Consider the following 16585-nt stretch of genomic DNA (forward strand, 5'->3'; position numbering starts at 1 on the left):
TAAATCTTCTCCTTTCCCCCTGCTGATGTCTGTGGTTCTCTACCACCTAGCTGCTAGTTTGTGGAGTCTATTTCAACCCGATTCACAAGGGAGCGTCTGCTACTTCATCGTACTCCTTCCACTCTTCCTTTCACCTTCCCATTTCTGAGCCACTGCCTCAGACCTGGTGTCTTGTGTCCAGTAGCCTTTAATTTGGGAACAATATTTACATGAAATTGTTATATTGTTCTGAGAGGACTGGAATCATTACTTTGTTCTACACCGAATAACCTACACTTTGTATGAATTTTTTTGCTTCATATCTATGGTTAATGGTCCCTGATTAGTCCTAGGATGTTCAGAGCCAAGTGGATTTAGGGTGATTGGATTGCATTATAGATAATTAAGTGGCATGGAAGTCTGTGTGATGGAAGCAGTTGGAAACTTTTGTAATGGGTGGCGAGTAATGGCTTATAGCGTGGGTCAAGTGCTTGTGGGGAGGATGAGTGCCTTTAAGCATAGGCAAATAGTACTGTACTTGAATGGACAGTAGAAAGCTTGTGATTGACTGAAGTGTTGTTATTGGACTATGGCAGCATATCTCTGCACCCATTTCTATGAATGAAAACAAAAAAGCATCGACCTAAGAGCACCTGATTTCCAGGCACATTACTTCCTCTCTCATGCTCACTTACTCCTTCCACAAAGGGTTTTTAAGTGTGGTCTAATCAGTCTTTGTAAATGTTGCAAATATATGTGCTGTCACCTTTTCCATGTTGGCAGTTGTAGAACTTGCAGCTGAAGACACCAGGTTTTCAATTCATTGCAAATCTGTTTTTATTTTAAGTAGTTCACTTAGTATTTCAGCTCTGCTCTATCTAGAGAAAGGTTGGTTGCTGCACAGAATTATTTTCCATTTCTGGTGGGTTTCAACTGACTGAGGCCAGTTATTTCAATTTCCCATTCTAAGGTGGATAGGAGGACAGTTTAGAATATTATTGTAGCATTTGAAATGTTAAGGGCTTGTCAAATATATTCAATATGATGATTCACAAAGGATGTTTGCAAAATGCAGATTCCGGAGGTGGTGATAGGCTGGAGGGAGTACCATATTCAAGGCCAGTTCTTGAGAGCTTAGTGAGAGATGTAACACGAGGCACACATCATTTCAGTCCAGGTGTATAATGCACCATTGATTTGCTCTGCAAAATAACTACCCTTAGTCCTCCTGAAGATTTTTAGTAGGTGAATATACCCAGCGTGTACAGAACTTCCCTGGTAGTGAATGTAAGCTAATAGGAGCGATGCAAGAAAAGCTTCAAACTTGTCTTGGCATTCACACTGCTTGATTTTGGACAAGTTGGAGCCTGTACAGCTTGTTCAATTCGTAGTCCCATCTGTGTGGTATCATCATCATTTTCTCCCCCCCTTTCCTCTATGCTTTCTGCCTCATTTGCATAGGAGGGTAACATCTGCCCTCCTAACACGTCACCCCCTCAACCCGTGAAGGATCCGTGGTTTATTTAGAGGTTGGTAACAAAGTACTGGTACTCTTTTTCTCTTGATTTGCACTGAATGTCAAATGAGGCAATTTGAGTGAATGTCTCTGTGGTGCCTTATTGTATAATGTGAAGCCTAGCCTTGCTGCCTGCAAATAATCTAGATCACCCACTACTGAAATATAGAAAGTGGTCAATTAGCAAAAAAATAAAAATCCTACAGACTATTATCGATACACTTGATGATGGTCTGTTTCCCAGATGTTTCATTTTTAAAGTGTTTATTGCTTGATCAAGCCAGCACCCAAAGAACAAGAGTTAACTTCTTGTTGAGTGTCTCACATTAATGCTTTTTGTGCCTGTTTCTGTGGTGCTCACAGCAAGTGGCTACTTGTTTAGTCTATAATTCTGTTAAAGTTAGAGATTTCTTAACTTTCTCTGGCTTTGAAACCTTCTCCAAGACTTAAGAAAATCCTGAACTGTTTATGTTACTACTTTTAATATAGCATCATCTTTAACTATTTGAGCAAATTATTTAGGGTCTGGGACCGAAAAATAATGTCAAATCATTGTAAGAACATTTATTGTTCTGAACTAAAGGAAATCCCGTAAAATCCTAGGTAATGACTTCTTTGGTTGAGCAGCACATTTTTAATGAAAGCTTTTACAAATCGTGTCATTCAAATATCAGCAGCAAGAGATAAATGTGGAGTTTACCTATCCGTGGTTCTCTTGGTCTTAAGGTAAGGGGCTTCCATCCCCGACACCCCCCCCCCCCCCCCTCCCCTGGAAATGGAAGGGGAGACTGAGGTGTTTAGTTTTTGCCCTAGTCTCTGTTATGGGTTTTCCTTTTGAGTGCGTCCTGTAATGCAAGCGCGACATACTAGTTTGAGCAGGGGAAGAAAATGCAGTGAATTCATGTATGGTCGTGTCATGAGTGATTGATCAACCTTACTTGTGCACTATAGGAGAGGCACAAGACTTTGGCTCCACCGTTGACAGATAGGGAATATTGTTTTTCTATAAGAGCAAACTCACTGTGAGCCACCAATTACTTGCTGACCGGTTTATTGATGGAACCACCTCTTATTGTATTAGGTCTAAAGTCTAAATGACTTAGAAATACCTCATCTGAGTAATAAGGTTTTAGGTGGTAGTAGAATTGTGAATTGATTATTGATGTATCTACGCTAACCTTGCTGTCTTCCTAAACTGCAGGCTACAATCATTAAAAATCCAAACCCCGTTTTCTTCCTTTTTATCCTTCTGTCCCTCTGGTCATTCATCTTCCACTCCATCCTTACTTCTGGGATTGTTTTAATGCCCTGTTTAAAATTCTAATGCTTTTCCCTTTTGATCTTGGTTGTCTCGCTTTTTCATGAACTATTGCTCTTTTCCTCTCTGTAATCATCACCTTGCCATTACTCTTTTTATGTTTTTATTTTGCATTCTCCCCTTTCTCCATTCCACTTGACTACCATACGCTTGCTTGTCTGTCCTACTCTTCATACCACACATGTGCCTACAATTGTCTCCTGCTATTTGATTGACTTCTCCTCATATTTCTGCTACCTTCTATGGTGGTTTTGCTCTCCATTTGGTTTCAATCTGGAATACGGCCCCATGCTTTCATTATTCTGTCTTTGATGTGCTCCATTTATTTGCTTTGTCTTTTTAATTATCTTTGGTTTTTCTGCATTCATTTTATTTTTCGTTTGCCCCATCTACTTGCATTCTCCCTTTGTATCTCTTGCACTGTTACTGCCCTCTCATTTTCTGGTCTTCTTAACTTTTTCTCATCAAATCACAAACTTCTCTTATCTCTGTTTCTTGCTTTTGCTTATTCTCACTTGCCTTTTCGTTTTCTTTTGCTTACCTTCACCTCTTTTCGCACTTGCCTCCTTTTATTTTCTCCCTCACCTTTTTGCATTTTTCACCTACCTTTTCTCACTTGCTATCCTACATTCTCTTGCCTGCCTTCTCTCACACATCTTTTCACTTTTCTTCTATCCTGTTTTCATGTGCATTTTCAATTGCCTGCTTAATCTCTTTCCTGCCTTCTCTCTCATGCCTGCCTCCATTGTCTTGCTGTGTCTTCCTCTCTTGCCTACCTTATCTGTCTCCCCTGCTGCCTGTGGCTTTCCCTGCTTCCTTTGTCCCGCCCTGACTTCTATGTCTCTCCCTGCCTCCTCTTTCTCCCTTGTCTCTTTCTTACTCCTCTCTCATCTGCCTTCTCTCTCTCGTCAACCTTCTCACTTGCCTGTCCTCTCTCTCGCCTGAGTCCAACTTGTTTTTTACCCTGTTTTTTTATTTACCTCCTCGTGCTTCGCACTTGTTCTGTCTTCTAACATTCTCACACATCTGCTCTGTCCTGGCTTTGTCTTTGTCTGTGCCATGTCTCTTCTACCACTTACTGGCTTTGCTCCTCCATGGCTTTTCAACCTTCACGTATTTTCCTGCCGTCGCTCTGCTCCGCCTCCCTCCCCCATCGCTCTGTCTGCCCCTTTTTTTTGCAGTCTAAAGAGCTACAGATTAAGAAGCAGTTCCAGGACACCTGCAAGATACAGACGCGGCAGTACAAGGCTCTGCGCAACCACCTGCTGGAGACCACGGCTAAGACAGAGCACAAGACCATCCTGAAGAGGCTGAAGGACGAACAGACCCGCAAGCTGGCTATACTGGCTGAGCAGTACGACCACAGCATTAACGAGATGCTGTCGACCCAGGCAGTAGGTCTATTCCTCTCTTATCCAACTCTTCCTGAGAGACAGGGCCTTTATCTAGAGTCCACACATGCAGATTTTCAGTTCTTGCTCCCCTAAAGCATGCAAAAAGCAACCATCCACTAGGCAAGGTTTCCGTGCCCTCCCTTATGCTTTAAGACACATAGTATGCACGCAGTACTGTACAGGTAGGCAGTGTTCCCTACTAATCCCTTTCTCCTCTCCCCTCTCATAACAGGGTAAGATACTTCGCTCACAATTTTTTAATTTTCAACTTTGTGTTCCTCCCCGGAGAGGCACTAAGCCAAGTACTACCCATGCGGGCAATACATAAAATCTTCCTCTCGTTTCCTAATTTCTTTGAATTTGCATTGTTTGGGTTAAAAGTAGTTTTCTAAAGCATTACAATACCTTGACCTGTCATTCTCTGGCCAATTTACTCTTGTTTTTAGCTGTAATGTCATAATTGTGTTATTTTAACCTCAAAATGGTCTCCAAATTATAGATCATAAGAGATCTACAAACTGATAAATGCTGACCATTGCATGAAATGTAAATTAGCTTGAAGTAAAAATGAAACAGGTAATTTGTGCTACAAAAAGCAGATCTTCATAAAAAGTGCCTACAATATAGTGAGGGCTGTGGGCATTAAAACGAAATCTAAAAAGCTGAGATAAGCAATGTGGGAATTAGAATTATCTCCATATTAATATTTAATTACATAAATAACGGGAGGATAATCACTTATATATATGGATTTGGTGTTGATAGGGGAGCTTGACTAGGGAGTATAACCTTTATACCATTTTTAGTGGATGGCTTTTTCTCTGTCAAGTGTCTGGGAGAACTATCACACTTTATTTTTGTCTTCTTGGAATACAGTAGTTTGCTTCTGTGATCCATTTGGAGATGTTATCTGGAAAGATTAGTGTGATCTTGTATCAAGGTTTCTAGCATTTTCAGTATGTATACGAGAATACTAGGTTGCCTCGATTTCCATGAATGGTGAATTGAGTGAGCTATGGAATTTTGCATCTTTATCTAGATCCTAGCAGGTTCTGCCCAGATCTTGTTAGAGAGATACTGTGAGGAGCCAGTTGCCAGAAATTGCTTCAAAACTGTGCTCTGTAAAAGGGTTATACAAAGAAGGGCTTGAAGGATTGTTTTGTTTCTTTTCGTTATACTATGTTTAGTTAAGACATTTTATGTCTTCCGATTTTTTACTTTGGCTGTCTTTTGCCTAACTTGTCCTTTTTTGCCTGTTTTGGTTGTATTTGAGACCTCCAGCCTGTTCATTTCTTTTTATGGCTTCTAAGACAGGATGAACGTTCTGTCTTTTCCTCTTCATTTTCTTATTATTGCACACTCCTGCACTTTTTTATGTTTGCCTTATTCAGGGTGTGTATCTTCACCTTTGTATTTCTGCCTTCCTGAGGTCCGCTATATTTTGTTTTCCTTCTTTTCCTGTTTCTTCTATGTTCAGTCATACCCTGCTTATTTTATTTATCTCTGATCTATTCTGGTATAACGAGCTGAGATTTGCATGTCTCATTGCTCCCATGAAATATTTCTATGCATGGAGTTGCACATTTCTACCACTGGTATGGTCCTATAGTGTTTTGGGGTTTAGGATTCTAGTTGGACAAAGTGGTTTATGGTCATTATATTTGATTGTTTTCTAATGTTTGATAAGGGCTGTTGTACGGCTAGGGTATTTATTGTAATTCCCTCAACATCTTCCTTATATATTTCCTCAATGCAGCTGCGCTTGGATGAGACTCAGGAGGCAGAGTACCAGGTGCTGAGGATGCAGCTCCAGCAGGAGTTGGAGCTGCTCAATGCTTACCAAAGCAAAATCAAGATCCATACGGAGGCCCAGCACGAGCGTGAGATCAAGGACCTGGAGCAGCGGGTATCAATCCGGAGGGCTTTGCTGGAGCAGAGGGTAGGTATCCTAGTTGTACTCAACCCAAGACTATAGGGGAAAAGGCATGGGAAATGCATGTTTTGCAGGCATGCCACTTGAGGGGAGGACAAACATGTTTTCTATCTCACGAAAGAACAAAGTGTAAACTGCTATGTCATTTAACTCCTTCATAATTGAAATAGCCTAGCTAGGATTAGAGATATGAGTGGTGAGCTCTGGCCTTTTCTGGAAAGAAAAATACATTTGACAAAGGAGTTTGGCTCAATCATTGTTTGAATTTAGGATAGCATTAATCCGTCATAATGTATGAAAGGCAAGGTAAGCAGAGTTTATATGCGGGAGTAGAGTTAGAGGCATTCTGTTCACTTTTGTGAAGCATTGTATAATAGGTTATTTTATTGTTTGTGTAGATATAATTTCCAGATCAGTATTTTTCTGCAGAGATCTCCTTTGTGAAGCAGAAGAAAATCTGGTTATATCATTGTCTGATTACTGAAGTGAGGCTTGGCTCAAGTCCTTTGTCATGAAAAACAGAACCTGGATACATGTGTTGTTATTGAAAGGCCAGCTTTAGTAAATCTTTTTCATCTGATAGAGACGTCTAGAGGCAGATTCCTTACCTTAGAACTTACCAGGCGTCAGGCTGGATCAAAAAACGTTTGTGTGAGAAGTACCCCTTGCGTGTGCTTTTGGGGGGGCTCCATTCAGCTCCGCGTGATGTCATTGGTGCCGTTTATGATGTTACTTATATAGGTGCCACCCAGGCACGAGTACGTCAGTTCTCTTCTTTCTGCGCTAGTTAAGCACCAATCTGGGAAGAGCTAACCCTCTGTTGCTTTTTGACAGGTCTTTTTGACTTTGGAATTTTTTTTACATTGTGTGCAATGATGTCTTTAAGGAAGACGAAGTTTAAACAATGTAGCACTTCTCACCACGCCTTGTCGGTTACCAATCCCCACCTTGTTTGCCTTTGGTTTCTCGAGCGCGATTCTCTTGCTTACCTTCACCTCTTTTCTGACTTGCCTTACCTTTTTGCTTTTTCTCACCTGCCTTTTCTCACTTTCTCTCCTAACTTCTCTTGTGTGCCTTCTCTTACACATCTTTTCACTTTCCTTCTCTTCCTGGATCCATCAAAGTCATGCTCGGAGTGTCGGGCCATGACCTGAAGACCTTGCGGGAACAAGCTTTGAAGCCCCTTGCAACCCGGCAGTCGAAACCGGCCAGCGAGTCTCCGCAAACATCCCTGTCCCGATCGCAGAAGAGGTGGTCGTGGGACTGTTCCCGGATCCCCAAGTCCTCTTCCTCCCACTCGAGGTTTTCGGGGAGGAGGCACAAGAAGTCGTCCATGCGGACTTAGACTTTACCTCGACTGTCGTCCATCGACGAGAGAGGTAAGGAGCACTAGCGCTCTAGGCATGGTTCTGCGCAGCCGGAGCCAGGGTCGATTTCGTACCTACTTTTTCTGAGAGCCAGAGTGACCCCCTTTCAAATTAGAGTTCTATGGGGCTATGCACTGCGTATTTGAGCAGGCTGACTCCTCTGGTGAGTGTTCGGGCCCCGTGGGGTTGGAAGGGTCCCCGTTGTATTAGACGCCATCGGCTTCAGCCACTGTGCCGATGGGGCCTCGGGGATCCAGGACGACACACCGGTTTTGCCTACATGACCTTCTCCTTCGTCGGACCCGAAGTAAATGCCTTCGAAGCTGCCGGCACCCATCGGCTTTTCCAGCCCCATCCTCATCACCGACGAATCAGAAAGTAGTCACTCAAAGCCGATGGATTCGGATGCTGGTAGAACCCAGGGGTTCTGTGTTGTCATGTGTGCATTTTCATGACGTTTTAGGAACGGGAGAGGACTGGGATCTTTTAGAACACCAGGATGAGTCTGCAGAGCAGATGGACTGGAATGAGGAACTTAGGGAAGCCAGTAGACTGGGCCCATCCCCAGATACTGGAAGGCTCAGGTCCATAGACTGGAGTTGCCCTCTGTGCAGGTGAGGACTAATCTTCTTACCAAAGTGCTTCAGCCTAGGACTTCCACCTCTGAACCACTTCTGCCCTTTAATGAAGCACTGACTGATGTTCTACTAGGTAAATGGTCCAAGCCTAGCTCCAGGGCTCCTGTGAATAGTATAGTGGCACGCCACCATCGCCTGGCTCCGAGCAACCCAAAGTTCCTTAGCCATCACCCCATCCCACCCCTGACAGCTTAGTGGCGCAGGCTTCAACTTCATAGGGCATGTTCCTGTGTCCCCCCCCCCCCCCCTCCCCCGAATGGGAAATCCAAGAGGTTGGATTAACTTGAGCTGCTGATATCTTGTTTCTCCAGACCTGACATTGAGGTCTGTGAATACCGCATGCTTATTGGGCTGTTTCTCCATTCCCCCTGAGAAACGTTTGCACGAATGCTGCCACAAGTTCCAGAGGAGGCCCGGACTGTCCTCTCCCAGGCACTTAAGGACTGCAGAGAAGCAGCAAAATTCACCATGAGGTGTGGACTTGACATGACCGATTCGCTGGGAAAAGCAATTTAATTGACAGTGGCCTTACGGCACCATGCCCAGCTTAGAATGTCTGGCTCTTCAGGCGATGTCCAGGCTAATTTGATGCACTTGCTCTTTGATGTATCCTGTTTGGAGCGGAGGCAGACTCTTCCCTAGAGCGGTTCAAGGATTCTTGTGCTACAGCCAGATCCTTGAGCCCCTCTACTACACCTCGTAGCCAGTCTAGCTTTCACCCCTTTCATGGCATCAAAAAAGAGTTTCAGCAGTGCCAGCCCAATCTCAGCCTCCATCCTGCGCAGACTTCCCAAATTGTGCGTGGACCCAGCTCATTCCGTCCTAGGAATGAAAGCCAGAAGTCGTCAGCCACCCTGCCCTGTGCAGTCACAGTCTCCAAGCCCTCCTAGTCTAATTGTGCAACACCACGCCACTCCAGTGGGAGGGAAAATCCATCATCTCCCCCACTGAATGTCCGTAATATCAGACAAGTTGGTCTTGCAGATCATTCAGGAGGGCTTTTCTCTCCATTTCCTTTCTTTTCATCCACCTATTCCGCCACTTCAAGAACTGCTGGCGGAGGATCATTTAAACTTACTCCAAGAGGAAGTTACAGCTCTCTTGGCCAAGGATGCTGTAGCGAGGGTCCCGGTTTCAGAAGTAGGCAATGGAAGTTATTCCTGATAAATTTCTGATTGAGGAAGCAAAAAACTCTACCAGGGAAATCTTCCAAGTAGTATCTAAATTGTCTATACCTCCAGAAAAAAAATACAACTGAGCAATCACAAGATTTTGCAGATGCGGACAACCACACTGCACAAGAGCCTGCCTTCCAGGGCGGGAGGAACATGGCGGCAGTAGGCTAATTAGTGTAGGTCTCTGTTTACACTGAAGACTGTGTGTTAAGAACTGTTTGATGTTTCTAATGAAACCAAGAAAAGTGAGAATTTGAGGATGTAACCATATGTCTCACCTTAACTCCCATCTTTCATTCTCATCTACTATTCTGCTGTGGAATGAATGAGACCTCAATATTTTCGCATCCCAAGATGATAACTATACATTTAAGACGATTGATTTAGTGGATAATATAATATGGTGCTTGTAAAAAAGGTGCTTTGGGACTGATCAACAATGAGGACCTAAAAATACAATATGGTGCAGGCTGCCTATGGGCAGGATACCTGTGATGAAATAAATAATATAGTGCAAATAACGAGAAATATAATATAATACCTGTTCTTTTACACGCCTATTACAGATTATATGATAGTATACTCATCACGATGATAATACATTGAAGGCGGACACTTTCCTTTTGAATTTTAATTTTAATAGCAAATGTCCGATCTTGTTGACTATTTGATATATCTGAATATTTTATCCACTGTGAGAAGACGTTATGACCAAATAGTGTGAGTTAACACTAATCAAATCGAATAGATAGCCTCGCTTTGAAAGACCAACATTTAATTATATAACACACTAACAAACCCACTACGATATGGCGCATGAAGAGTAAGAACATTAACAAAAGTCCAATATGGCGCCCGGACAGGACGCCGACCAGAGAGCGCGTTCGTGCACCGACTTACTAAGCCACTACAAGATGGCGCGTGGTTTGGGAGAATATAAATAGGAATTTCAATATGGCGCCGTTGCAGGACGCCGACCAGGGAGCGCGTTCGTGGATAGACGAACACGAATCTAGATATAGGTATGTACGAGGACTTCATCTAAGTGAGAGCTATTTAATAAAATAGTTCTAATAACGTATATAAAAAGATACTGAATTATATTTTTGCACTCGATAATGATCGAGAGTGTGGCGATCACGTTGGATAACGTGTGAGGACTTCTGTCCAGACTATACTTAGAGAGTGGGGTAAGTCTCATGCGGATAACGAATGGTGAGATAAGTGGCTTCATAAATTATTCTTAGACACTTATCTAATTGGAGTTCTTGGGTTGCTTAAATTGCAGGGTCATTTGACTTCATAATTGGAAGTACAAAGTGAATGAATATTTCAAAAGTGAAATTATCGATACATGTGGATTACGGTAAAAAATGTACAATTACTTTTTTTTTTAAATTACCCAAGTTGATTCATCTTTTGGGTGGTGACTGAAAGTTTACAATAACTCGGTATACTTAAAAATCAGATAACAGTGTAACACGCGATTAATAGATTTAAGTGAGGTAACACTCACAATGGGGCTAACCATCTAAAATAAAGAGATAGGAGATAGCAGATCCCATGTGGGGCTTTATTTGGGGTGCTTTAAACCCGCAAAAGTTTTGCTACACAAGGATGAGTGTTTTTCGCTTATAAATATTAGAGTTACTTTGGATTGAATGCTTGAAACTTAATCATATTATTTGGTGATGGCTTAATGGAGACGTGCACACATACTCGGTGTATGTTCTCTTGGTTTATGCCGGGTTCCTTTCTACTTATCACGGGATTCCTCAAATCATTAGAGTGTATAGATTTATATGTTAGCTTAAATGAATTGCATTGATATTTATTTGTATTGTGATTTCAGCCCTGATGAAGTCGATGTGTAAATAATTAACATGACGAAACACGTGTTGGCTGACTAATCCAATGACTTCTGTATATGGAAAGTGGAGAGTTTGAATCCAGAAAAGAGGAAAATAAAATATTATCCGTGATTTGAAGGATTTTCGTTGATGATTTAATTTGGATTACCAACCTGTGACTGCATCAGATTAATTCAGCGGAACTTTAATTTGGATATTTGATCTGGACATTTTGAGTGCTCAGGGAAACTAATTTGGCTAACTGCCGCGGTACTCCGCTCTAAGCTCTAGCGGAGCGTATGTGCATTTCAGCAAAAAGAATGAGGACTTTTCCTTAAGACTTTCTTAAACTCCCGTAACGTTATGGGGAGTTATTAAATGCTCGTATTGCTAAATTCTAGGAAAAAAAAGAACCTTCTATCGGATGAAAAGTTTGCTCCGGCCGTTAGTGCGGTCTCTCTTCCCTCTCAATGTGTGTGCAGAGGGGCGTGTTCCAGCTTGCTTCGGCGCCCGTCGGAGCTCTATCGTACAGGCCCCCAGCGGGTCAGCCGTCACTGCAGACGCCATCAGTGTTTTGGACATGGCATCGAGCCGCACTGGAGCTCCGTCGTGGGAGGCAATTGCGGTCCCTTCGCAGAAACCTTTGTTCCTCTGTGATTACTGCGGGGAAGGTGATTGAAACCGTGAAAGAGGACATAGCGGTACCAGCAGCAACAGCTTTGGGATTCACAACGGCTGCAGCGGCAGCATATGACCCACCGGAATCTGCAGCAAACAAGTGAAGGGGAGGCAAAGAGGGAGGAAGGCAGTCGACAGCAAGTGTTTGAAGGTACTTGAAGAGGTACTGGAAGAGGGGTCACTTGACCCAGGGTTGGGGTCAGATCTGGGCACGGGTCCTAATGTAAGGCAGAGAGAGAGCAGCTTGGTTAAAATCCCACGTTATTCTACCCTTAGAAGTTACTATTTAAACCAAGTCGAGATTCCCCCAAACTTGCATCCAGCTATTACTAATAAGGGCCGTAGAGGGAATAAGGCTAATAAACATCAAAACTTGACTCAAAATAGGGGAGATAAGACTAATAGGAAGAACGGGGGCACGAGTGGGCCCCCTGTCCTGGAAACTAGGCTGGAGTCTGGGGGAGGGACCCAGGATACTATTGCAGTGGGACCTGAACTGATTAAGTCAATCAGTGCTAACGCCAGTAAAACGCCTCCTAAAACTTCCTCCTACCTCTCCTCTGAGGCGAAACCCAAACGTGCGAAAAAATCCAAGTCAGTAAAAACAGTTCTAGATTCCAGCTCTAAGATAAGGCCTTCACTGCGATCTTATTTTAAGGTCATTCCTCAGGTCTTGGATTTGGCGCAGAGTTATCCCCCTGCAGTCTGTGCCTCTCCAGGTATATCCCCGACCACAGCAATATCTGGTTGTTTGGTTTTTTTGAACTCTAGACCTCAAAACGTGGAGGAGGTGGCTCGCAACGAAGTTCAACATGGGGAGGAGGGACGTGTTCCCACTGACACTATATCGATAGAGGTTAACTCAGCTCTCTTGTCTACGGAAACATCAGCAGAGCAGGGCATCGAAAACAACATCAGTCTTAGTGGTTCTCTAGTTCTTTGTGAGGCTTCCACAACTCCTGTGGTATCAATCAGTTCTGCTGAAGCAGAAGTCTGTAGCTTCCTGGGTGAGTGCACATGTCTGGAGGTTGATACATGCCCTGAGTCAGAAGAGTCAGGGAGTCGACACCAAGAGGCCCATTTAAATGTAAACCAGAACATTCTACTGCAAGCTGCTCATAACCCCCCTCCTATCTCTGACATCCCCTTTGGACTCTCCGCCTTTGCCGCCAATATACCCCCAGATCTCTCACTCTCTTCGATATTACCTCTGTTTGCTAATTTATCAGCTGACATCAAACGGGGGTTTGAAGAGTCCACAAAAATCCAGAGAGAGATCAGGTCAAACTTTGAGTCGTTAGACAGCAAGATAGATGGTCTTTTTTCAAGAACTGGAGTGTTGGAAGAAACAACGGCTGGGATGTCTCTTGAATTGGAAAATGCTAAGGAGGACATAGTTAAACTCATTCTATCTGGCTGATAGAATGGAGGTCCTGGAAAATAATGCGAGGCGTTGTAACATCTGCATTCTAAATGTACCCGAAGGAAGCAAAGGATCTGACATCAAGTCCTATATCATCCAACTTCTAAAAAAATCTCTCAATATATCCCACTCTGAAGAGGAATTGAATGTAGACATCCAGCGGATACATAGGGACCCCTTCAGACGAAATCTACAGAGGACGAAGCCCTGGAAGATACTAGTTAACTTTCATTCTTTCCTATTGAAGGATCATATCCTCAACTTAGCCCTCAAACAAAAATCCCTATCTGGAGGAGATTTTACTTTTCAAATATGATCCGACCTTTCAAGGGCCACCCTGGATAGGCAGTGGGAAACTGGGCAGGAGAATGGAGGCCTTCAGGAATTTGAGTGCATCAGTACAGTTGAGCTTTCCTGCAGCTTTGAAGATTATGTTTAATAATAAAATGTTCAACATCCGCTCAGTTCAGGCTGCAGATGAGCTTTTGAGGAATATTGGTGCACCCAAGGAGGCTGAGGGCAGGTCCGGTTTGGGCTAAGAGAATGGGGGCATGCCCACTTTTTTCTGCATTTAGGTAAAGAGCATAGAGTCTGTATGATTATAACTTTACCCCGATCTTTCCCAGCTTTCTGTTTTTCTTTCTCTGATGGTTCCAAAAAAGGAAAAAAATATATCACTACTAGACTCATAGCGCAGAAAGTAGACCCCACAGGTAGGTGGGCTATCGCGACCGTCGTGATAGGTGGCTCACACTTTACGATAGCTGGGTACTATGGGCCTAATCGAGATGACCCCTCTGCCTTGGAATCACTATTCTCCGAACTTTTGCACTTCCCAGAACCTGTCATAATAGCAGGAGATTTTAATATCGTACTTGACCCCTTGTTAGACAAGACCACTTCTAGTCGGCAACATACCTTGTCTAAATCCAGAGCTTTTTTACTTCAAGCTATGTCTCAAATCGGAATTATAGACATTTGGAGAGTAAGGTCGGGCAGAAAACCGATTTTTTTTCCGAAATTTCAAATATCATCACCGATCCAGGATTGACTTCTTTCTAGTAAGTAGAGCTTTGCTTAATTCAGTAAAGAATGTCACTTACCTACCGTCCCATCTGTCGGACCACTCCGCAGTCCTCTTAGATCTTGAAGGCCTGATTCAATCTCCGATCAGGTCATGGTCTATTGATAGGTCTCTCCTTACATCTCCAGATGATTTGGAGTATGTTAGAGCAGAAGCGCAAGAATTCTTTCAAGTTAACATCGGTTCTGCAAGCTCTAGCTCTGTATGGGACGCTTTTAAGTGTTACTTGCGAGGGGTTATTAAGAACAAAACCACTTTCCGAAGGAGGCAGGACACCCAAGAAGTTGCATCTATAGAGGCTAACCTGTTACTAGTCCAAACTGAACTAGAAGCTTCCAGCAATGCTCCTGATTCTATCACACTGGCTATACAGGAGGAGCTGCTGAAACTTAAAGGGCAACTGGCTTCAGTACTTAATCAGCGCATCCTCCAAAAGTGGGAAGCAAGCAAACTAGCCCATTTTGAATTCGGAGAAGGGGCGCGTAAACTTCTAGCTTGGAAGTCTAGAACTGATCGGACTCGTAACAATATAGGGTCTATAATAACTAGTTCCGGTTCTGTATCTTCGGATCTAATAATAAGATCAGCCTTTAAAGACTTTTTTCAGACTATTTACCAGGAGGACAATAACATCTCCTCTGAAAATATAAAGAAGTGGCTGAACTGCATTTCACTGCCATCACTTTCCTCAGAACAAAGCGCCTTTTTAGACCAGGTAGTAACGGAAGAAGAGGTAGTGACTGCTATACATAACAGAAAAGGCGGTAAGGCGGCGGGCCGGATGGCTTGCCCGCCGAGATATATAAACACCTTGCGGGAGATATTGCTCCTTTCCTTGCTGTATTATTTAATCAAGTTCTGCTGGAGTGAGTTTTACCGCCCATATCTTGGAATAATGCATCGATCACACTCATACTGAAACCAGGCAAGGTCTCTACTGACTGCGGCTCCTACCACCCCATTTCAATACTCAACGCTGACTATAAGATCTTCACGTCCCTCTTGGCTAAGAGGTTGGGTCAGGTTGCTCCCTTAGTCCTACATTCCAACCAAAAGGGCTTTGTTAAGGGTCGCCAGCTCTTCGAGCTAACGTACGACCTGATAGGAGCAATCGATATGGCAACTAGCTCCTCACTACCCTTGGCAATTCTCACGCTGGATGCCACCAAGGCCTTCGACAGGGTTAACTGGTTGTACCTGTCGGGGGCCTTGGAAAAATTCGGCGTGGGCCGGGCTTTCTGCAGAGCGGTGGAACTTCTATATCACAATCCATCTGCTTCGGTCTTGGTTAATAGCGGTTTGTCGGAACCATTCACTATTACAAGGGGCACACAACAGGGTTGCCTTCTATCGCCCCTGCTTTTCGATCTCTATATTGAGCCATTTGCTCAAAAAATTCGGGAGGACAATAACATCATGCCTTTTAAATATAGAGACTGGGGAAAAAAGGTGTACCTGTATGCCGACGATATTATGATTATGACCTCCGAAATCAGCACTGCAATTCCGGCAGCCATAAATCTAGCATTGGAATTCGGTAAAATCTCAGGGTATGAGGTCAATGCCACCAAGACCGAAGTTATGGTATGGAATAGCGTAGCAACAGGGCTTTCTGTGCAACACTGCAGTAACATGAGATATCTAGGCTTAAGAATCATTAATGATATCAACCTGATCGCCTCTACTAACTTTGCCTTAGTTGCTAAAGAGTGTAGGAAGTTAATGGGATCTTGGGGACATCTCCCACTGACACTCCTGGGTCGTGCAAACTTAGTCAAAATGTCCATTTTACCTAAGTTGACTTTTATTTTTAACAGTATACCACTATATTTTGACACATCACTAATTGCGAAGATGCAGAGTGATATCTCTTCATTTATCTGGAAGAACAAAAGTGTAAGAATAGCCTGGAAGAAATTAAGGCGCCGCAGGCAGAAGGGTGGTTTGGCCGGCCCTGACCTTCAGATTTACGCGTGGGCCTTTCAGATGTCAAACGCCTGAATGTTGCTAAAAACTCCATCAGATCAAGGCATCGGGTTGATGTTTACAACATTACTACAGTGTGAAGACTAGGGCAGTCGGGTTTTCTTTTTAAGTTTGGAGACCCAGAATTTTTTAAGAAGGTCAAACTGAAGGTGTTGCAGGGCCTAGCAAGAACTTGGTACAATCTCAGAGTTGTCACTAAACTAGGATACCACCCGAACAGATCTCCTATATGGGATCTCCCTGC

At 43.4% G+C, this 16585-nt stretch overlaps 1 protein-coding gene across 3 annotated transcripts in view; it reads left to right on the top strand.

Moving 5' to 3' along the window:
* The window catches only part of TAOK2 (TAO kinase 2), a 1046857-nt gene that overhangs the window by 968372 nt on the left and 61900 nt on the right, over positions 1-16585 (top strand). For all 3 annotated transcript variants that reach the window (XM_086932114.1, XM_086932116.1, XM_086932115.1), the window contains exons 21-22: positions 3995-4207; positions 5964-6146. In XM_086932114.1, the coding sequence (XP_086788240.1) occupies positions 3995-4207; positions 5964-6146 (396 nt within the window). The remainder of the gene's footprint in view (positions 1-3994; positions 4208-5963; positions 6147-16585) is intronic.

This window comes from Lissotriton vulgaris, chromosome 7, assembly GCF_964263255.1.
Source record: "Lissotriton vulgaris chromosome 7, aLisVul1.2, whole genome shotgun sequence".
NCBI classification, from domain to species: Eukaryota; Metazoa; Chordata; class Amphibia; order Caudata; family Salamandridae; genus Lissotriton; species Lissotriton vulgaris.